This window comes from Alligator mississippiensis, chromosome 1 (assembly GCF_030867095.1).
Source record: "Alligator mississippiensis isolate rAllMis1 chromosome 1, rAllMis1, whole genome shotgun sequence".
Taxonomy (NCBI): Eukaryota; Metazoa; Chordata; order Crocodylia; family Alligatoridae; genus Alligator; species Alligator mississippiensis.
The window spans coordinates 479,867,451-479,889,929 of record NC_081824.1 but is presented as its reverse complement, the minus strand read 5'-3'; the positions used below and the strand labels follow the sequence as shown (position 1 = coordinate 479,889,929).

The following is a 22,479-nucleotide window of genomic DNA, read 5'->3' as shown; positions in this document are numbered from 1 at the left end:
CTCCGAGTGAAGCCCCTTGCTGACCCGCTTTTCTATTGCTGTAGCGCAGCGGTGGGGGACGTCCGGCCCACGGGCTGGGTCCGGTCAGCCGGGGACTCCCTTTCCCAGCCCCCGTGCCTGCACGGCTTGTGCCGTTCTCCAAGGAGACCCTGCCTCAGCCATGCCGCCAGCACGCGGCAGAGCAGCGCAGGGGCTGCTCCAGAGGTGCTGGGCACGGGGGACGGGCGGCTTGCTCCGGAGCCAGCGCAGAGCCATGGTCTGTAGCCTGCACGCTCCGGGCAGGGCACGTGATTAGTTGTGAGCTCAGCAACAACACTCTGCTCACTCCGGTGTTGAACTAGCAGTCATTTATTATGCCCAGTCCTGGTGCGTGAGAGGCACCAAATGCCCACTGGCTCCTCATGGCAGCAAAAATGGAGTCACCAGTGCCACAAAACTGCCACAAGCCACTGAGCCCTGCAATGCTGACCACGGGGGCCTTGGCCTGGAAGGGGCAGTGCAAGCAAACACAATAAGACACAACAGCACGCACGCAGGGGACCGTGGCTCTGCCCCGGCTCCAGCAGGCTGACCCTGCTAGGGATGCTGCCCCCAAAACCTACCACCCAAGCACCCCTGTCCCCGGGGCACTGAGCCATCATGTATGTGCACGGGGTCCGGGTCCGCCTGTGCAGTCCAACCCCACGTGTGGCCCTAGATGTGGTGCGGGGCCCTGGACTCGCGCACCAGAAAGCTTGAGCACCGCTGGGCTCACGGACTCGGAGACGCATCAGCTTTCACGAGCACACGCTCACCTCCTCACACGCTATGGCAGGAGGCGCAGAGAGCAAAGGACAGGGCGTGGAGGGAGGGGAGGAGAGGAGAGGCGGGAGGACAGTGCTGGGAGAGGAAAGCAAAGTCCCAAGTGACAAACCACGGGGACGGCAGGGATCTGGACATGAAGGACGAGAGCTTGGAGCCGGTCCCTCCCAGGCTGTGCGCGTGGGGATTGGGACATGAAGCAGGTGCTGTGATGGAGACCCCAGCCCTGTCCCCACCCCGGGGGCACCGAGGGGTGGCAGTCGGGGTGCGGGCAGGGGACAGTCTGTGCCCCCCGCGGGTCATGGCAGGGACAGGGATTCCCTCAGGGCTGGGCTGGGACTGGGCACAGGGTCAGGGGAGCCGTGTTGGTGCCCCCAGCATTGGCACCAGTATTGAAGTAAGGGCGCAGAGTCCCGGAGAAGGTGTCAGTGAAAGTGAAGAGATGGGACCTGTCGGTCACGTTGTAAAATGAGACCTCGCCCCCCTCGTAGTCCAGGAAAACCCCCACCCGCCTGGGCCGCACGTGCACGTGGAGGGGAGTCGAGGGGGAGGTGAGGGCCTTGTATCCCCCGTCCCGCAGCCACACGACCCAGTATCCATTGCCAGGCGAGCATCTGACCTTCCCCTTCCTGTGCACAGACTCCCTGCACACGCCCAGGGTCCAGCGTCTCTGGTCTCCCACCTCCACCTCCCAGTAGCGCCTCCCGCCCGTGATCCCCTCTGACCCCAGGACACAGACACAAGGGTCAAATCTCTCGGGGGTGTCGGGCAGATCCTGTCGGGTGTCTCCGTGTCTCACACATTTCCGATCCTCAGACAGGACGAGGTTGGGATGAGCCGTCCCTGGGTCCAGAGTCACGTCCACTGGGGAGAGAGTCACGGGTCAGGGCCGGGGCAGGCGGTCCCCGCGATCACGGGGAATTCGCTGCGTCCCAGGACTCGCGGGTCGGTCCCTGCTGGGAAACCACCGTCGCCCCGCGGGGAAATGGGGGGACAGGAAATGGGGGAACAGGAAAGCGGGACGTCCCCACCGGCCCCTTCATCCCCGGGGCATTCCCGGCCTGGGCGCTGGAGCCACAAGGGGGGAGGGACTGGGGTGGGGGCAGGGCAGGCCCCAAGATGGGGAGGGGCATGCGATGATGTCATCCCAGCAGGTCCCTGCCCTGCCCCTCCCCCACACCCAGCGGGGCTGCTCTGCCTGGGGGGGCAAGAGGAGTGGGCTCCAAACCCCTGCGCTGGTGTCGCGGGCGCTGCTGGGAAGGGGGCGAGGGGGGCGGCAGGGAGGCTGCAGGGAGGGGGCCAGGCTGGGAGACAGCAGGGAGCAGAGGGGCCCAGCAGAGCAGCCTGCCCGGGGAAGGGGTGGCAGGGGGGCAGGGGGCAGGGCCCGGGGGTCTCTGTGCTCTGGGCCGGGGTCACTGGGTGTGCTGCCGACAGCAGGTGGGTGCTGCCCCTGCCACCCCAGGCTGGGCTGCTCTGCCCCAGCGGGGACCCCCATGCCCCAGCCCTGTGGGCACAGGACTGCAGCCAGGGCACCCCACAGCCAGCGCCGCCCCAGAGCCCAGCCCAGGGCAGGGCCATGCATGGGGCTGGGCGCACGGGGTGGGGAGGGGAGGGAAGGGCAGGGGGAGCACTGACAGGGGCACTAAGCACCGCAGAACAGGGCCCATTGCTGGTGAGTCCGGGGCAGTCGAGCAGGGAGGGGGATTTCCCCACTGACTGCCCCAAACCTCTGGGCTCAGCTGCACAAGAGACATGTCCCAGCCCCCCCGCCGTGTGTCTGCTCTGGGGGTCTCCACCGGAGGAACTGCACTGGGACAAGGACACCCCGTGTACACAGGACCTGGGACACTGCTGGGACCGGGGCCGTCTGCCCCCAGAGCACTGCACAATCCCAGTCCCGTGGGCCCAGGTGCCGCACTGGCCAGCCTCCATTGTGCCAGAAGCTGCACATCCCGATGCAGTTTCCAAACACATCGCAGTGACCCAGGAGCAGAAATCCCAATGGCTCCCAACAGGACCTGGGCTCCGGGGCCACTTGGGGCCTGTGGAAATGCAGCCCTGGGAAACCACAGGAGACTCGTGCAGCACTTGTGCAAGGGCAGGCTGGGGAGGAGGAGCAGTCTGGGATGGGGTCTGTTCAGAGCACCAGTGTGAATACACCTTCCCCCTGCTCTGTCCCCAGACCTGCTGTGACATTTGCCCACTTGAGGACACCGACCCCTGCTCCCACCCAACACCCAGGCCAATAACAGAGACTTCTCCAGCCCAACTTCTCCTCCCAGAGGGATTTGTCCCCTGTTGTGAGCTGCACAGCTCCCCTACAGCCATGCGCAGGCTGCCCAGCATATACAGTGCTGGCAGGGACTGGCTCACATCCCCAGGGAGCGTGTGTGCTCTCCATCTTCCGCAGCCCCTGCTCACTCTCAACAACCAGGCAGGATCAGGGCAGGGCTGGGGGTCCCTGCAGGGTGAGAGATCTCGCACCCTGATCTGGATGCAGACTGATCCAGTGCGGGCCCTCCCCATGGTCAGTCTGGTCCAGGCTCATCTGACCCACAATGAGATGGTGACAGGCTGGGCTTGTGCATGCAAGGTACCGCTCGGGAGGACAAGGTCTAGTGGGCACAAGCTAGGTGAGAAAAAATTAGGATAGACATAGGGAAAAACTTCTCTTCTGTAAGGGTAACTACAATCTGGAGCACACTCCCAGCAGAGGTAGTACAGTGGCCATCCCTGGAGGTGTTCAAGAGGAGGCTGGACAAAAACCTTGTGGAGCTCATTTGAGCCCAATTGCCTCCTGCCCATGACAGGGGACCGGACTCGATGATCTCACAGGTCCCTCCTGGTCCTTCTTTCTGTGACTCTGTGATTGTGTACGTGTAAGGCGTGGGACTTGCTGGGTTTCATTGCAGAGCCTGTTCCATCCATGAGGACCTCAGGGCTCATCCACGCAACAGAGCTGACCTGGACCACTGAAGCCCCTATAAGGTCGCTTGGACTGACCCTCCCAGACCCAGGCACATATGTACCAGGCCCAAGTGAAAGCAGCTTTTTGGCTTCAGCTCTGTGTGGGTCAGGCCTGCACTGACTGCTGGTTTGCACCACCCTGGGCAGGGAACCGCTGCAGGGACCCAGGCATCTTATTCAGCATCTCTTGCTGCCTGGAGGGGCTGGTGCTTGCACTGGTGTGTCTGAGCTCTCTGGGCAACCCCAGGCTTGGCTGAAGGCTGCTTTCTGCCCTTCCTGCTGCCTCAGGGAAAGAGCCATGAAGACCCTTCCTGGAGGGAGGGAGGGACCTGGAGTGACAGAAACCAGCGTCCAAAGCCCAGGCAACGCACATGGCCTGAGCAAGAGCTCAGGGAGAAGGAGAGGGGTTTCCCTGGGCACTAAAGGCAAAAGGAGCAGCTGGGCACAGACTGGACTGCAGCTGGGAGAGGACGTGGGTATCAGAGAAAGAGAGCGCAGGGACACCGGGAGGAAGAAGCAGGCTGTGTGCTGGGAGCCAAGGTTGGGCATCAGCATTTTGCAGCCTGGAGCCGCCTGAGGCCAGTCCACTGAGCAGCCTGCAGAGCAGGGCCAGGGGCAGTGGTGACATGTAGGAGGTGCATGGGGGCACACATACACCCCCGAGAGCATTGGTGCACCCCTCTGACCGGCCACGCTCACCGCCTAGGTGATGGGCAGGCGAGGCAGGCGGGAGCACCGGTGCCCCCTGGAAGCACAGGCTGATCGCTGCCCCTGCCGCCAGACGCACCGGCAGCCGTTCCCAAAGCAGCAGCAGCTGCTCCCAGAAATGGCTGCAGTGATCAGCCCCAGCAAGCAGCCACAGGGGCTGCCCAGGCAGCAAAACTGGTCGTGGGAGTATGCCCTCGGGCAGCAACCCTCCCACTGGGATCCTCTCTCCCACCGGGCTCCTCTCTCCCACCCCCAGCACCACGGATCAGTCATGTTGTGGTTCTACATCTAGGCCACTTTTCCTGCCCCCACCCTCTATCCTCTGCCTGTGCCCACCTGCCCCTTCATACCCTGTCCCCTTACCCATCCCACTGCCCCGGCATGCTCCCTTTGTGTCCATCTCCCAGGCTGTCTCCTCGGCCTGGAGCAAACCCCCTTATCCAGGGACAGCAGGGCAGACCCTACAACGAGAGGCTACGGGACCTGAACCTGTTCAGCCTTCACAAGAGAAGGCTGAGGGGGGACCTGGTGACCGTCTATAAACTCACTAGGGGGGACCAGAAGGGTTTGGGGGAGACCTTGTTTCCCCTAGCGCCCCCCGGGATAACAAGGAATAACGGCCACAAGTTGTTGGAGAGTAGGTTTAGATTAGACATCCGTAGAAACTACACAGTTAGGGCGACTAGGATCTGGAACTGACTTCCAAGGGAAGTGGTACAGGCTCCTACCCTGGGGGTCTTTAAGAAGTGGCTCCATGCCTACCTGGTTGGGGTCACTTGAGCCCAATTTTCCTCCTGCCCAGAAAGGGGGTCTGACTTGAAGATATACAAGGTCCCTTCCCACCCGACTTCTAGGATTCTGTGATCCTGGCCACAAGCAACCTCCTCCTCTTAGCCCAACCCCAAACCCCAGCCCCCAACAGTTTCCCTGGCACCATCTCTCTATCCCTGACCCCTGGGCCAGTTAACTCCCCCCCACAGGGGCAGTGCCTGTACAGAGCATCTGGACAAGGCCCCCAGGGCTGGAGGAGACCCGAGACCCAGAGGATGTGACAAGAACACGAGATGTGGGCTCTGCTACCCGACTTTCTCTCTGAGATTGACACTCCCCCCCGGCCTGCTCACCCCTGCCCTGATGGAGGGTTTCTTGTGCTCTGCACGCAGGGATGGAGGTGCTTGGGCTGCAGGTGCAGGGCCACCACCCAGGAGATTGGGAGTCTCTTCCCTGCTCTGCCACTGACTCTCTGTGTGACCCTAGGCAAGTCCCTGGAGTCCCCTGGGCCTCAGGCTGGAGAGAGAGGATCATGGGCTGCCCTTGTCTGTCTTGTCCCTTTAGATGAGAAGCCACCAGGCAGGGCAGGGTTGTCTCCTACTCCTTGTCCCGGCAGCTCCAAGCACGCAGGGCCTGGTCTCAGCTGGGATCTCCTGGCACTGCTGGGATAAACAGCTGCACACTGAGGGCCAGATCCTGCCACATGCACTGATGCTGAGCAGCACTTTGCTTCTCACATCACACGGAGTCACGGTGCCAGCACCTGGCAGGGATCTGACATGGACACCCATGGATGCTGTGCTGCCCCAATGCCCCAGACACTGCTGCCTGCCCCTGCACACACGGGCCTGCCCCTGCACCCCTGCCTTCTCCAGGGTGCAGCCAGAGCCCTGGGAGCTGAGCAGGGGGAGGCACGGCTTTGGGTCCTGGCGGGGGACACAGCTCCTCTCTCCCTTGGAGGGGAGCTCACAGCTCTGGTGGGTGAGGTTTGGATACCCTGCTCCTCACCCCACCACCCCCTGAGGGCATCCAGCCGTGCCCTGTCCTCCATGCTGTACCTGCCACTGCATCACACACAGAGGGAGGAGCGTTTCCAGGGCCGGGGTCAGCAGGGAGCAGCTCAGCATCTCACTAGCAGGAGGCAGCAGAGCCGCCAGGGAGGGCAGCTGCACCGGGGTCTGAGGCCCAGCATTTCCCCAAAGCCCAGCCCTGGGGGCTCGGGGCAACTTTCTGTCTCCTTGCACCCGTGACCCTGCCAGGCAGCACCCCGGGAGTCAGGGGCAGAGCGCGGAGCCAACACACCAGGGGAGATGGGGCCAGGAGGCCAAAAGAATGGGTCGGCTTCACTCACCTGCATGTCTCTGGGCTTTGGTGAGTCCTGAAAAAGCCAGAAACCAGAGGTCAGACACACAAGCACAAACCCCACGGGACACGTATCAGTGAACAAGACATTGCAGAGAACAAAACCAGCACTTTCCCAGCTCTGGCGGAGCGTCCCGGGGAAGAACAGAGGGAAGGAAAATGAAAACAGGTCAGTCAGTCGCCATGATCCTCACTGACAAAGCTGCCCCCGCACGACAGACAGCCAGTGCTGGCTTCAGCAGGAATGCTGCCTGGTGCAGGTGGCAGGATCGGGTCCCCAGGCCAGAGTTAGGGTCTCTCTTCTCCAGCCCCTGGACTGTGATGCTCTCCCACCCCGGTCCTAGGAGCCAGTGGGGCTGCCCCGGGGGAGTTACTCACAGGAGCAAGGGAGGCAGAACTGGACAACGGGCAGACCCTCCCCCTGCTCCAGCCCTTTTGTGTAGATGGGGCAGATGGGCAGGAGCTGGCTCTGACTGCACACGTGAGCAATGCCCGGGTGCAGGTAGTGCTCAGCTGGCACGGAGCAGAGTAACCCGCACCTGTGCCCGCTGCCACCTGCTAATTTCGCAGGTGGGGTGTCGGGGCAGGGGTGTCAGGGTACAGTCTCCTCCTCAGGGACCACAGGCAACCAGGGGAGGGAACAGTTTGATTTCCAAGGTGTTTTCAACTATGCCGGTGTTGGTAGAGGCAGTAAAAAGTCACTTACTTCCCACTGTCTTGTATCTTGCTGCAAAGTGAGAGAAAACAAGAATTAATGTGGAGCACCACAGACTCCCCTGGCCCATCCCAGATAAGGGCAGCAGCCCCTGTCAGACAGGACAGAGCCAGGAGCAGGTTGGCATCCAGGGGTTTAAGGCAGAAGTGCACAAGCAGCAGTTTTTGTTGGCGGAGTAATATCTTTTATTGGATGAACTGCACAGCTGGGAGAAAGGAGACCAGAAGAGCAATGCCTTGTGTTCAAAACTTGTCTAACGCAGTCCCAGACATGCAGTTGGTCCAATAAAAGATACCACCCCCGAAATTCCTCGCCTCTTGCATGACTCCTGGACCATCAAGGCTACAACATCACTCTAACACCACGGAGGACTGAACTCGACACAGAACTAGACCATGTGTGTTCACTCCTTTATGCGAGGCCTGTCTGTGTTCACCCAGGCTCTCCCTGTCCTGTGGCCCTGAAGAAGCACAGGGCCTCCGAGAGAGCTGCCACCTTGGTGGGTGCAGGGGAAAGGCCTTGCTTAAGCCTTAAGGCTTACAGTCTGAGCGGTCTGTCCTCATCCCCGGGCTGAGGCCGTAGAGGGTGAGGTCCAGCACTCAGAAGAGGATGCTACACAGACTGCACCACGTGCCGGTGCCTTGAGCCCCTGAGCTGGAGGTAATGACTTGGGGCCATCACGGCACTGGAGGGAGCAGGATGGGTACAGAGGGAGTGAAGAGGGTCATTTCCCTTGTTTCCAGACTATGGAGCCCCTGGTCTATACCAGTGACAGGGACCCCACATTTGGTGGCAGGGGCTGGGCCTGCATTTGGCCTTGCCCAGGCCCCATGCATCTGACATTGGCTCCGCTGCTGAGTGTGCAGGAGGGGATTTATGATCCCATGACAGCACGTGGGTCTGACTCTGCTTGTGCTGTGTGGGGAAGGCAACAGGGGTCACGGTGCCCAGGTCTGCACCTGTAAGGCACTGCAGACATGGCCAGGGCCCTGCAGCACACTCAGGATTGGGCCCATTCATACAGATCTGTCCTTGCTAGGAGGTCTCTGGAGATGGGGAGACATGTGGTTGGTTTTCCAGGTGTTTTCAATGTGGGCAGGGGGTCAGCAAACCTAGTAAAGGGCACTTACCTTCCACTGCCTTGTACTCCGCTGTGAGGGGAGAAAGAACAAGAATTAATGCGGAGACCAGCAAACTCCCTGGTCCCACCCAGACAAGGGCAGCATCTCCCTGTCTGCCAGTGCAGAAGCTGGAAGCAAGTTGCCATCTGGGTAAGCAACATGCTAGCGGCAAGGACTTTTTGGGGATAGGTTTATATAAACTGCACAGCTGGGAGGAAGAGCAATGCCTTGTGTTCAAAAGCTACCTCAATCCCAGCTCTGCAGGTCGACACTGAGCTAGATAAGGTGTGTTCAGGTCATCTGTGCACGGCCGGTCTGTGTGCACCCGGGCTCTCCCTGTCCCATGGCCCAGAAAGCCGCCGCTTTGGTGGGCTCTGGGGAAAGGCTTTGCTTAATCCTTTCCCCAGAGGGGAGGAGAGGGGCAGAGGGGCAGAGACCGAAGAGGCAGTCCTGGTCTCTGGGAACAGGCAGCTGGTGCGTGAGGTCCCAGGACTCAGGAGTTTACAGCACGGGCCCTGAGGTCCCAGGGGAGAAGGCAGATGGGTGAGCTGGATGGTCCTAGCACCAGTCACCCATGACTGCAGCCTGTGGGCCCCTGGGCTACATCAGTGACGATGGCCCAGCGTGGGGTGGCACAGGGAGGGGCCCACGCCTTGCCCTCTGCCCAGACCCCACAGGCCAACGCTGGCTCTGCTGGTGAGTGTCCATCTGGGGCCGACCACGCTGTGACTACACCTGGGTCTGACCATGCTTGTGCATGCGGTGAAGGCAGCAGGGGCCACAGGGCACAGGCTGCCCCAGGCAGGCACTGCAATGAGGGCGAGACCTTGGACGGTGCCCAGGATTGGGCCCATTCATGCAGCTCTGTCCTTGTGACGAGGCCTCTCGAGATGGGCAGGGGCACAGGTCAGCTCTCACAGTATTTCCAATGTAGTCAGAGCGTCAGTGAAGCCAGTAAAGTGCATTTACCCTTCATTGCCTCGTGTTCCCCTGCAAAGTGAGAGAGCAAGAATGAGTGTGGAGCCCCACAAAGTCCCTGGCCCAGCACAGCTGAGAGCAGCGTCTGCCCTGGAGGATACGGACACTGGCACTGATTTGTCCCCCAGCCCCAGCCACCTGCTGCCCAGGAGGAGGTCCCAGTCCGAGTAGGACCCTGCACATACTTGCACCTCTAGAGAGCTCTTATCCACAAATGGCACCATCACATGTCCCCACAGGCTTAGCTACTCCCTCCCTTGGGTCTGCACCTCCCAGCCGTGCCCAGTTGCTCCTCCCTGCTCAGGATGTGCAGGATCCAGCCTCCTCTCTCCATCCTGACAGCCTGGTCTCTGATGCCAGCCCTTGTTTTACCCTGCCTCAACTAATAAAGCTCCCTTATCTGGCCTCTGCCCACACGTGCTGCCCTCTCCACACACAGCACATGGGGACAGGCCCTGCCTCACATGCAGCACCCAGACAGGGCAGCAGAGAGGGGCAATGGAGCCATGGGCTGGAGGTGTTGAGAGGACGAGGCGATGGTCAAGGAAATCTGGCCTGGATTGCTCTTTTCTAGATAGCACCAGGCAGGAGGGACATAAGGGAGCTCAGCCAAGGTAGGCCTAGGGGAGGGAGAAGATCCATGAATGTGGATGGAGAACACACTGCCTGGGCTAGGGGATGGGAGAGGTGAGATTCATCCTGTGGTGTCTCTGAAATCACCCTCCTGGTAGCACATAAAACTGGCCTCGGACACTCACCTTTCTCATTTTCCAGTGTAGATTGCAGAGTTGGGGGTTGGGGGGGAAGAGAAGTGTTAGAGGTGAGATTTCACCCTCTCCAGTTTGTACTCCCACATAAGGAGATGGGCACAGACAGGTTTGCATTAGCTTCCCTGCACACCACACCCCTGCTGCCTGGGCCTGGCCTGCTCGACGGCAGGGTTCAAACAGACCCACTTTTTCCTATCCCCGCTAGGACCTGGTGTAAATGTCTCTTCCAAAGGAGCCACCCCCCTCTCTGGTCCCCTCTGACTCCTGCCCTTGTGGCATGGGGGTCACTGAAGGTGATGGTGTAGCAGAGGGAGACTGGCCCAGAGGGGCTGGTGTCCCTGCTGGCACTGAAGAAGGGAATGATCTCCCAGGCCAGGATGGCCAGGACTGTGGGGTGGTCGGTTCCACTTACTGGGGACATCAAACATCTTTTACCCAACAAATCCTGGCCCCTGCAGATGCCCAAGGTGTTGGGGGCCCTTCTCTCTTCTGCTCTGTGGCAGACAGTAGGTTTTACAGCCTGGTGGGATAGGATACTCCCCCTAAGGGAAACTGTCCCCGGGGTGAGAGGTCTTTGTGGCAGTGCAGGGGGCAGGGACCACGGTGGATGGTCTCGTGGGCCCTTTTGGCTAATGTCCATTGTGTGGCGGCCTGTGGTGCTAAGGGACTGGGGTCAGGGGCCCACATGGGCCCTTCCACTTCTGTGTCCCTTTGACCCACTCCCTTTTCTGCTCCTTTCTTTGCTCATGCCCCGAGCTGACCCAGCTCCCCTGGCTCCTGGTGCAGGGCTGAGGAAGGTGAAGTGGATCAGACGAGTAAGGCATTGACCTGGGCTGGATACAGGGTGGGCTCCATCTTAGCCCAACCCCTGGTCTTGTGGGTAGTCCCTGCACCTAGCTGTGAGGATGAAGAGGAGAACCTGCCACTGGTACCGGGGAAGAGGAGACGTGTCCATAAGGGGATGGGGGAGAGGGGCCTTCTTCCAGCAGTTGTTCACGTCAGCCTGGGCTTAGTGAAGGAGGTGGGGATGGGCCTGGGGTGCTCCACTTGGAGCTGGTCCCCCGGGGCGCCTGCCCTGGGGTACATGTCTGGCAGGACACGGAGGCATCGTCATGTCTGACAGTCACTGCTCGGCACAGCTGGGGCGAGAGCAGCCAGGCCCAGGCATCAGCCCTGTCTGAGAATGGCCCTGCTGGTCCTGAGTGCGGTTTCTGTGTTACAACAACTGTAGACAGTGGGTCACTTCAGCCATCAGCAGGTCTAGGATCCCACCCCCAGCCACAGGAAGATCCCTGCTGACCCATAGCCACTGTTGGTGACCAGGGAGCAAAGCAGCAGGGAGCACCCACAGTGCACGGGACACACCAGCACACCAACATGCACTACAGCCTCTTCCTGTGGGAGGATCTCAGGATGAGCAGCCCTAGCACTGGGGAGGGAATAGCTGACTCTCCTCAGCACCACTTTGCCCATCCACAGCCCCTACCTGCCTCAGAGGACAGGATTTTTACCTAACCACCTCCCCCTCCCCCCTCCCATTCCCTCCCCACCGCCCTTTCCATTCGGCTCTGTGTGTGCAGGGATCAGGACAAACACGTCCATAGCTGCCCAACACAGAGCTCCCCCTCCTCATCCGTGTTTCCAGCTGAGCAGCACTGATCTGGCAGGACCGCTCGCTGCAGGGTTCGGGTTGGGTTCCCCACTGAGCTGCAGGGCTGTGAATCCATGCTGCCCGTTTCCTGGCTCAGATGTGGGGTCTGGCCTGATCAGAGACTTCTCCCACAGCTTCAGTCCATCCCTGGGGCTTGGAGCTCCTCTCAGAGCAGTGGATGGAGACCCGTCCACCCTGTCCTGTCCCATCTCAGAGGAGCTCTCCCCTCCCCTCCTTGTCACATTACCTTTTGCACGGCAGAAGTAGAAAATGGCCAGGACAATGACCACCAACATGATGGGTACAATCACAGCCAGAGCCACCATCCAGGGGGAGAGCCGGGGGAAAAAGTGACCTGCAAGAGAAAGCGGCGTTCACGTGGCAGCCCTGCGTGAGTAAGTGCACAGGGCTGGGGGCAGCAGTGGCTTTCCCGGGGACCCTCCTCATGGATTTCAGGCTGACGGGGCTCCTCCGTGCTTCATGCTTAGCGCACTGGGAGCCCAGCTCCAGCCTGGCTAATGCAGCCACTGTCCTGCCCCTGCCCTGAGGCAGCAGAGTGGTCACTGCAGGAATAAACCAGAGCCAGCAGCACAACCCCTGCATGCAGAAACCTCTGCCAGCCCGAGGGAAGAGAGATAGTGACCTCCCCTTCCTCAGGGCATCATGGGACCTGCATGGGAAGTGGCTTCTCATCCAGCAGGTCACCAAAGACAAACAATGTTCCTCCAGTCGGAGGCTGAAAACTGAGCCCTGTGCCAGTGTGTGGTTGTCCTGAATCTCAGTGTGACCCCTCGTGCCAGGTGGCACGGGCTGACCCCAGGGGCGCAGTCAGGACTGAGGTGCTCGAGTGCTGTCAATGCAGCCCACAGACGCTGTCCCCTGCAGCGCTGCAGGCACCGAGCGAATGCCGCCGGGGAGCCAGGCCCCCTTGTCTGTCCCAGCAGCTTGTTCCCAGGGCTCTGCCGGCCGTGTCCAGCTGTGGCCCTCAGGGGACTCCTGCTCCTGCTCTCTCACCCCAGCAGCTACCAATGGACCAACACCAAACCCATTCGCAGTGCTCTCCTGAGGGCTGTGAGCGTGTTAACTCTCATGGGTAAAGTAGAACTGGATTCAAGTCAGACCTTGCACCAGAGGCCTCCCAGGAGAGTGTGTGCAGGTACCAGGAGCAGTCTGGGGGTGAGCCATAGCGTGGGCAGTGCAGCCAGTGCATCCCCAGGTGCAGGGTCATGGGGACGTGTCCCAAGGAGCAGTGAGGTCCCTCAGGGGATGTGTGCATGGTGCAGCACGGCCCCATGCTGGGATTGCTGTGCAAGCTCTGCACGTGCACCCCAGAACCCAAAGCAGCACGTATGGCTCCAGAGCCCCTCGCACGGTGCCATGCCTGGGGAGTCGCTGCTCTACAGTGGGAGCGAGGGGGCAAGTCTGGGAGCCCTGCCCATGTTTGAAGCGTTCACAGCACAGGCTGATGGGAAGCCCCTTGTCCTGTCTCCCTGGGAGCCTGGTCCTGCATCTCGGGTTTGTGTCTCCTCTCCTCCCCTCCCAGTGCTCTGGACCTGCACAGAGCGAGTCGGGGCACTCAGAGCCCAGGTCTCCTCTCTGAGCCTCCAGCCCGATGCACTGGTGAGGGCCTTCGTGCTCCCTGTGACCCGTGCGCTGATCTCAGCAGCTGCAGCAACCAGAGGCCGCGAGATGAACAGTGCTGCATGGACCCCGTGTCTTTGCTATCCCCATGTCAGTCTAGTTGTGACCACACAGTAAGGGCAACAATTATTATTAGGGGATTTGACAGGAAATAGAATTACATGAGTCTCTGTAATCACAAGAAGTAGGGCTGGAAGGCACCTCAGAGGGTCTCATCTAGTCCAAGCCCCTGCTCAAGGCAGGATCGTCCCTACCCCGACCATCCCACACGCGCTTGTCTAGCCTGTTCCAAACACTGCACAAACGACCCTCTCGCACAGGTAAAAGACACACAGCCAAGGACACCAAGAACAGCCTCACCTGACATAAATACAGCAGGGGACAAGGACACTCTCTACATCCTGCCACTGCAAGGTTGCTAAATACACTTCAGAGACCCAAGGAAGAGAGCCGTGCTGTTACCTGTCAGCTCTGTGTTCCCGAGGGAGCCCGGGCACCCAGCTTGCTGGACTTACAAAGGACTTTTTCTTCCCCCTCCTCACACCTCACCGAACCACAACCAAGCAGAACAAAAATGTAATAGGCATCTCAGGCCATACATTCCCGGTCCCAGTATGGGAGGCCTTTTTAAACTTGATTGACTGGATCTCGGTTGCCGGGGTAGGGAACGCTGAGGCAAGAGACCGAGTCAGAGCGGGTACAGGCAACGTTTGAACAATGGTTCAGGGTTCATCACAATGTTCAACCTATTGGAGCCCTGGCCACAAATGCTGTCCTATTTTTCCCAGGATGACTGGTGGAAGTCCTCCCCTCAAAGTTTATCAGCACTTCAAGTAATGCCCTTAAGTCTGTTAGAAGACTATGGTAAGATCGGAAATTCATGCTAAGCTGAGGCTTGTTCACAACGGGTAAAATACAAAACCCTACAGTGCAAGCATAGCTAGGCCGGCTGAGAAAAACACCGTGGTATCCCTTCCAGTTTACTTCTGTATTCATAATCATTTCAAGCTGGCTCCTAGGTGTCTGGTTACTCCTTAAAACCTTATGTTTTTCCTGGTTGTTAATCCATTTCTTGAGATGTTCCAAACCAGATAACCCCTTGTCACTGGAAAAGGTAATTCATGTACATTGAAACTGTTCCTGTAACAGGATTTTCCCTGTCAGTTATGGCTTGCGACCCTCTTGATTTCCACAACTAAAAGAGTGCCTTCAAGAGGCTGGACTAAGGGTATAAGAAAGGTGTAAAGCAGCAAACAGTGTAATTAAAGAGAGAGAAATCTCTGTGACACCGTCCGCTGTTGTTCTCGAGAAGCTGGGAGAAACAGATCCTCTCTTTCCATCGCCTGTTTAACCTTCAAGGATCATGCTGGGAATTTTGCCTGCCAACAAACCACCCGAGTGCCTTGGGACGGGAAGATCCCAGCTCTCGTTCTCACTCTCTTTCTCTCTAGGCATAGCTTTCTCAACCTGAATTGTATTAGTTAAGCTCTGCAGCAACGCTTCTTTTACCTAAGCCAAAGATCCCTGTGAAGCCCCAAAATACTGTGGGGTCCACTCATCAAGAGGCTACCACTGCTAGGACAGTTAGGGCAAAAGACTGGGACGTGCTGAGTTGGAGACACAGAAGGGGATCAGCGTGTACAGGCTGATTGACCCAGTTTGGGTCAGACGTGCCCCAAGGAACTGAATGCTGGCCCACGAGGGTGTCAGCTGGACACCCAGCCGGATGCAGAGGTCTTCTGTTCACCTGTGTGCTCGTGTCTGACTGCAGTGTGTTGTTACCTTGACTAACTGATTCCTGGCACATGAGGGTGTCAGCCTGTACGTGCTGATGAACCGGGCCGGGTCAGGCGTGTCACTTTAGTGTGTGTGCGTGTGCGTGTGTGTGTGTGTGTATTTGACTGATTTGGTGGCTGGAGGAACCCAGCCCCACTGAAACTGAGTCCTGCAAGATAGGTCCATTGGGGGTGAGGACTTGCAGAAGGGAGAGAGACAGCTCCGTACAGAAACACAAGTAACACAAGCAGCACATTGATAGAATTACAGAGAACCCAGAAGCGTATCCCTAATAAATGAGCACAGCCCAAAGTGACGGGCAAATCTGGTGACAACGCCCTCTGCCTCCCCCCACTCCCTCTGCTACAGAGGCAGGCGACCCGTCCCCCCATGGTCTGCACCATTAATGTCACAGGGGAAAATTCCTTCCTGACCTCAAATGTGGTGTTTGATTAGACCTTGAGCAGGCACTGGGAACTACAGCCTCTCACCAGGAACTGGGAACTATGGGATTCTTGCATGAGTGACCATGATGCCACTGCGCACCCAGGGAGCTGCACCCCTGAGTCTCCTTGTGCACCCAGAGACCCTGTGTGCACCGTGGGGCTCTGCAAGGAAAAGCCAGAGCGCACACAGGCACCAGGGAGGGGTTCAGGTGTCTGTGGAGAGTCTAATCTGATCCCTTTAACATACAGGATGTTATGGATGACCTGGTTTCCCCTGCCCTGAGCCCAGTCATGCAGGTCTGACTACAGCAATACCAGCGCTTGGCTAAAGCCTGTCATTGAAAAGCACCTCCCGGCTGGAACCGAGCACACCCAGAGAGGAAGGACCGAGGCCAGTCCAGGGGAGTGTGTCCTAGGCTTTGTCCTGCCCTGCTCACACGTCATACCTCATTTCTAATTCCAGCTACTCCAAGTTCAGGATTCATGCTCTGGACTTTCATGTTTTGTGCAGTTCCCGACAGCAGCGGCAGTGCCCAGTGACTCTGGGCACTCAGCCTGGGACACCCCCGAGGGTCTGGGAGTGGAGCCGTGCTGAGCACCTGCCTTTGAACACCAGGCTCCCTCAGGTCTCAGCTGGGTGCCCAAAGCGGAGGCACCCCCAGTCCTAAGTGGCATTTGCAAACCTTGGGCAGGACTCACTGCCTGGCCCCACCTGGCTCACCCGGGCCCAGCTCTCGGCTCAGCCACAGGGCGCTTGGCCTGAGTCCTGGTGTCGGTGTCACTGCAAACTCCCGTGTCCCCGTAAGCCCTGCTGAGCGCAGCACAGACGGGCTGTTGTGCTGCCCGGGGAAACGGCTCCCTACATGTCCGACACGTGAGCAGTGATCACCCTCCCACCCCAACGCCGTGCTCACGGCGTGGCAGGCACTGACCTGCAATACTGATGGTGGCTGTTTTCTCCTGGTGCAGGAACAGGCTCCTGACAGCACAGGTCACGTTCTGGTTCGACTCTGCCATGATCACAACAGAAACCTCCGTGTGAAACAGCCCGGCAGTGTGTCTGAACACCTTCTCAGAGGCGGGTGGTAACGGCTGCCCACGGTGATCTCTCCACTGCACCTCGGGCTCTGGGTACCACCCAGCCGATCGACACACCATCCGGATCCCTCCGTCCTGGTGACCCTCAGCAGAGACGTGGGGGTCAGAGCCCAGTGCTGGAGAGGAACAGACAAATCCTGCGTTAGGTCTAGACCAGGGCTTCAAACTCACCCACCCCCTGGGCCAGATGCTGACTGCAAGGATCCTTGCAGGCTGGGTCTGGGCACAGCACGGGGGCAGTGGCAGTGGCAGTGGTGCAACCAGTGGTGGTGGTAGGGTAAATGGCAGCAGCAGTCACCGTGCTACAGGTAATGGCAGTGGTGGGGCGAGCAGTGGTGAGACTTAACCCCTGCCATGGACACGTGCTGTTCAACCCAGTTGCTCACACCCCACCGCTGACACACACCACCAATAGGGCTCCATGCCCCCGATTTTGGCAGCAGGCCCCATCCCCACTTGTCCATTGCCTGAATCCCCAGCCCCTCTATAAGCCCCACAGGCTGAACACTTCTGCTCCACAGGCGGGATTCACCCACAGTCCATAATCTGACACAACTGCTCTAGACGTACGGGGGAATTGCCCAGCACCACCGCTGGGATGTGAGTACTCAACTCCTGTTCATATCTAAGGGTCGTGGACTGCAAAATGCCTTTTTGGCCTTGGAAATCCCAGTCCCTCCTGCTCCATCAACAGCTCTGACCTTCAGGAAGGAGCCTGCTCAGGACCCTCAGCAGAGCAAGCTATGGGATAAACACTGGAGAATGGGCCCCGTGCTGTCTGGGAGGCCTGTTCCCTTCACTACACTCACAGGGCTGGACCCTGGCTCCTATTTCACTTGAAGCCCCCAAACCCCACTTGCCCAGCTGCACAAGCTGCACTTACACACTGCTTGTGACTGTCTTTTGCTGGAGGGGGAGGAGGGGTGGACTAGAAACGGGCAGTGATCTAGAGAGGCACAGGAGTGGGGAGATGCAGAGTCCTTGCCCCCCGGTTGGGAGCTGGTATCTAAGCCAGGGGAGCTCCATGTCGATGTGCAGGACAGGAGGCCCAGGGAGGTGCAATGTGGCCCCCCCACATCAATGTGCTGTTCTCAGCTGTGCGAGAGCCCCTGGGACATGAACACAGCCTGGAGCAAGAGCTTAAAGGGGGTGACCTGCTCCGTCCATCTCCGTGGGTGCTCTCACCCCCAGCCGCAGCCCTGTGCCCTGCACCGAGCATGCCTGATTACACGGGATCCAACCCAGCGCCTGGCACAGATCCGGACTCTCATGCAGTGCGAGGGCAGCGCAGCTTCCCAATGCATTCACTGTGTGATGCTGATCAACTCATACGAGAGCACATGAGATCCCATGGGTTTTGGTGCATCTCACCATACATCTGACATGTTAGAAGGTGGTTTCTGATTGGCTGAATTAAAATACCTGCTGATTTTAAATAGGGCTTCGATAACAAATAGTGTCCTATGAATCTAGGCCAGACCCCACGAGGGTCATGAGCAAGCTCTGAACCCGAGCCCCAGATGAGACCTCCCCCCATGGGCTACAAGCCACAGCTCTTGGCTCTTCTCGGCTCCACGAACCCTTTTACACTCGCTTTTACACCTAGCAAGTTGTAGCTCATCAGGCTGTTCTGTATGAACGTTACCCACGTGGGTTTGAGGTACACTGATTTAGCTTCCACTTCCAGCAGATCTGAGAGGTGTGCCCCTGAGTGCTAAGTCCCTCCCTCCGTTAGCATGGTATAGCCATTCCTCTGTCCACTCCCTGGTGCTTCCCCTGCCCAGGGAGAGGAGCCGGCTGGAAGGGGAGAGACTGGATGGGGCTCAGGCACTTCACCACTTCTGTGGCCTAAGTCCTGTACACCCCGGCGGGGCAGGGTGCTCCTGTATTCTCCCACGTAGGCCCCAATTGTTGTGCCCTATCCAACCAGGTGCAATGAAGAATTTTCTGCAACATCCCCACCTTTCCCTGATCCTGGGGTCCCTGTCTGTGCCATTCCCTTCCAGCACAGCCCAGACTTGCCACCAGTATCCACGCACCAGAGTCCCCCATTCTTTCGCTGATGCTCGGGGCCAAGTGCCCCCACACGTGCCCTCCCCCAAACCAGGAGCTCAGTGTGCTCCCTCAGTCTCCATCCATCTTTCTTTCTCTTCTTTCTTTCTGGCAGGAAGGTCATTCAGGCTGTCACCCTGGGAAACTCCCCTAGATGCCTGGGCAGAGGTGAGATGGGGGTGCTACACAAGGAAGCACGGATAGCTTTCCAGTTCTCAGCTCCAAACTCAGAGATGCGCTGGTCTGAGCTGTGTGTCAGGCCTGGCGGGGCTCAGCCCGTCACCAAAGGCCAGGCAGGATGAGCAAAGGACAGGCAGTGAGGCCCAGCAGCCGAGACACGTCCAGCACGTCCATGCCCAGGTTGTACCGGTGACTCTGCCTGTGTGCAATGTTCCTCTGAGCTTATTCTGAAAGAGGCTGGGGGCTCGGTCTGGGCTGCATCCAGGGTTGGCCGTGACCTGACAAGGTGTGATGAATGGCATGAAAATACACCCAGCAGGCACTGAAGGGGAGAGATGAACTGGCCTTTGCTCCAACAGCCTTGGCCCAGGCTACAGCTACTGGTGTAAGGAGAGTCCTGGTTGGTCTCTAGATTAGCTGTGTTATCTTAACACTAATAAACACACTGCATTTCTCTCAGCGTATCCTTTTGAATCATACAGAAAAGGTGACAAGCGAGGAGACCAGCAAACATCCCCTGGGCACAGCTACCAGCATGTGAACTGGCTGACGATTAGCAAGACAGGGTGCAAAGGCCAGAGCCCCCAGTATTTCACCCATATTACAGCAGGGCTGGAGACTGGAGAGAAAATCCAGTAAAACACTCTATGCAGGGATTAGGACACTTGTGTCTGCATCCATACACATGAAAAGTCCCCACACTCCCCACAGCTCACTTTATCTAAGAGAGGGGCTATGTATTGTTATGCCAGAGACAGGGGTTGGCCTCTCACCTCAAAATCAATATATGAAAAATCACATCAAAATCAATATATCCAACATATGTACAAATATCAAAATATATCCAATATAATCACAATTGCATAAAGATCAATATAGCCATGAAAGATATCAATCAAAAAAATCCTTGCCTCTCGCATTGTTCCTGGACCACAGCTACAGCATCCCCCTACCACCAACAGTACATATGACATGTTAATGAAATTAAGTGTTAATAAGTCTGTCAAACTGAAACCTTCTGCCCCAGCCCCACGGTCCTGCCCCAGCGTGCTCCAGCCCTCGACAGACCACAGGCTACCCTGAGGTCAGGATGAGAATGGAAAACCCTCCCGGGCTGCTCTCAGGAAATAAATCCCCCTCCTCTCTCAGGGAGCGCACACTGCAGGACGTGGAGGCAGAGATGGGACTCTGGGGACTGACAAGTGAACTATCACCTGCTCCCGTTAAGCCCTCCAGCCCCATTCAGTGCACTATGGGCAGGCCCAGACCGTAACAGGAGCTACCCACCTGTCACCTGCAGCTCCAGCAGAGCTTCTTCATAGGAGACACCGGCCTGGACGAAGCAGGTGTACTGCCCGTGGTCGGAGGGTCGCACCCCCTGTATTCTTAGGGAGACGCTCCCAGACGTGATGTTGTGCTTCAGGAGCTGAGTCCTCCCGAGATACTCCTGCATCTGCTTTCCAGGCTGATCCCGACCTCCCCGGTACAAGTGCACCACTGAAGAGACCCGGGACCGAAACCACCGCACCTCCATGCTCTCCGCGCTCGTCGCAGGGGAGAGGCGGCAAGGAAGGACTGCGACTGCTCCCACAGAGGCAACAACTGGCTGGTCCGGTCCAATCACTCTGAACTGGGCTGGGGAGAGTGCAAGACCAGAGGGAAATTAAACTGGACAGAAGCCATGAACTCTGTCAATGCAGCTTCAACGGCAGCATTACATAAATGTGGACACAGGCAAACACGCATGCAGAGCAGCCTGGCTGGAGCGGGCAGAGGACAGCATGGCCTCCCTCGGCCTCCCTCTGCAGTGGGGCAGCTCTCTGGCCCTGGGCCCAGCAGTGACAAAGGAGAAGGGACAGGGCCCTGCACATGCATGGACAGGACGGGGCAGGTATATGTTGGAGGAGGAACAGGCCTGGGTCTTCCCGCCGCACCTCAGCCCACAGGGCTCAGGGAAGAGTCTCAGGCCCTGCCCGCTGGCTGCATTGCACTATGCATCCCAGCCAGGAATTTAGTTTGCTGAGTCAGAGACCAGGGAAAGGGGCCCTTGTAAATCCAGGAGAGACAAATGGTTAGCAGCAAAGGCAGACAAAAGGGAGGGCAAGGTGGTACTTTAGGGCATTGATACACAGACCGTGAGTCTTCTCTGTCATGCTGGAAACACAGCATGTTGGAGCACACTTGATTAATTGAGTCTGCTGGAGTACATAATTAATCTACCCAGAGCTCTTACAGGGGCAGTTGTACAAGTGGTGTACTGCACATCAGCACTGAGAAAATAGTGGACTGTGTGCTTTAAACTAAAACACATTTGACGTGCTTTAGTTCAAAGCGCACTACCACCATTTTCTCAGTGCTGACACGTGCTGTGCCACTTATACAACTGCACCCAATGCAGCACTGGGCGCTTCTCATTAGTGTGGGCTGCTAATTAAACGTACCCAGCACTGCATCTGGCACATGTGTAAAAATGCCCCCAGAGACTAACCACTTCAGCTACATGCTTCTGCAACAGAAGATTCTCTAGAAGAGAGGAATTGCTCTATTATTTTTCCATAGTCAAGAAATGAGTGAATGCAAAGAGCTGGCATTTTTCAAGGTGTGCCTTGAGTCTAACAAGTGAGCTGTGAGTCTAAACAGGTTGTGAGCCACTGATCCAAGGAGCCGCCCTGCCCTGCCTTCTGCCTGACTCCAGACTGCTGTGGCTGACACCCCGTAGCCAAGGGAGAGAGACTGACCTGAGACCTGAACTCAGTGCCTGCAACAGGCTCATCGCAGACTGAACTGGAGGCATGACTAGGGACAAGGGAAAGTGCCCCAGTGGTAGGAGATGCCATGGACAAGGTCTCTAACCAGCAGTGGGGATGGGGTAGGAGGGGAGGGAAGAGGCCGGGCTGGGCTGGCTCCGGGAGGAGGGTGAAGCAGAGATGACAGGTGCAGGAGCGGGGCTGGCACAGGCCTGCAGGGAGGCTGCGAGAAGGAAGCTCCGTGCCTGCCCTGGGCTGTGCCGGGTCCAGGGGGATGGCTGTGGGAGGGGGTGATGGGATCACATCTCTGACTGTGTAGGGAGCCCCGGGCAATGGATCTCTGCATGAGAGCAAGCAGCAAATGCCACGAGGAAGCAGGGGTCCTACCTGCCACCAGACGGTGAACCTGGAGAGCGATGAGGAGAGCGATGCAGCCGGGCAGAGAGGGGCTCGCTGAGGGGCTGAAGCAGAACAAGGAAACCTCCCTTTTCATGGTGGTGTGGTCTGTGCAGCAGAGAAAAGCACAAACCCAGCCTGAGTATGCCCAGGGCTGTGACCCCGGTGCCAGGGCAGCAGGTGGGATGGTGCAAAGGGAAGGGGCTCTCCAGAGGCACCAACCTGGGCAGTGTCACACAGCAGCAAGGCGCACCCACAGCAGGAGATGGCACATATGAGCATCTGCGCCCCTGAGCTAC

General features: G+C 58.4%; 1 protein-coding gene across 1 annotated transcript; it reads right to left on the bottom strand.

The window, feature by feature from the left end:
- Window positions 1-790: 790 nt before the first annotated feature.
- LOC132249518 (butyrophilin subfamily 1 member A1-like) lies at window positions 791-22,277 on the bottom strand. The gene is made up of 9 exons (XM_059724816.1): window positions 22,172-22,277; window positions 20,325-20,672; window positions 16,640-16,921; window positions 12,092-12,199; window positions 8,455-8,475; window positions 7,316-7,336; window positions 6,599-6,625; window positions 1,142-1,683; window positions 791-805 (listed from the first exon to the last, which is right to left on the bottom strand). Exons 1-9 carry the CDS (start codon window positions 22,275-22,277, stop codon window positions 791-793), a joined length of 1,470 nt encoding a protein of 489 aa, XP_059580799.1.
- Window positions 22,278-22,479: the final 202 nt, after the last annotated feature.

What these genes read in the sequence shown, in the direction of transcription:
- LOC132249518 (XM_059724816.1), bottom strand. Translation starts at nt 22,277, where the DNA reads ATGAAAAGGGAGGTTTCCTTGTTCTGCTTCAGCCCCTCAGCGAGCCCC. An exon ending in GCTGGAGCTGCAGGTGACAG is followed by an intron (nt 16,922 to 20,324) that starts GTGGGTAGCTCC and finishes GTTCCTCTCCAG; the next exon opens with CACTGGGCTCTGACCCCCAC. An exon ending in AAGATACAAGACAGTGGGAA is followed by an intron (nt 6,626 to 7,315) that starts GTAAGTGACTTT and finishes TGGCTTTTTCAG; the next exon opens with GACTCACCAAAGCCCAGAGA.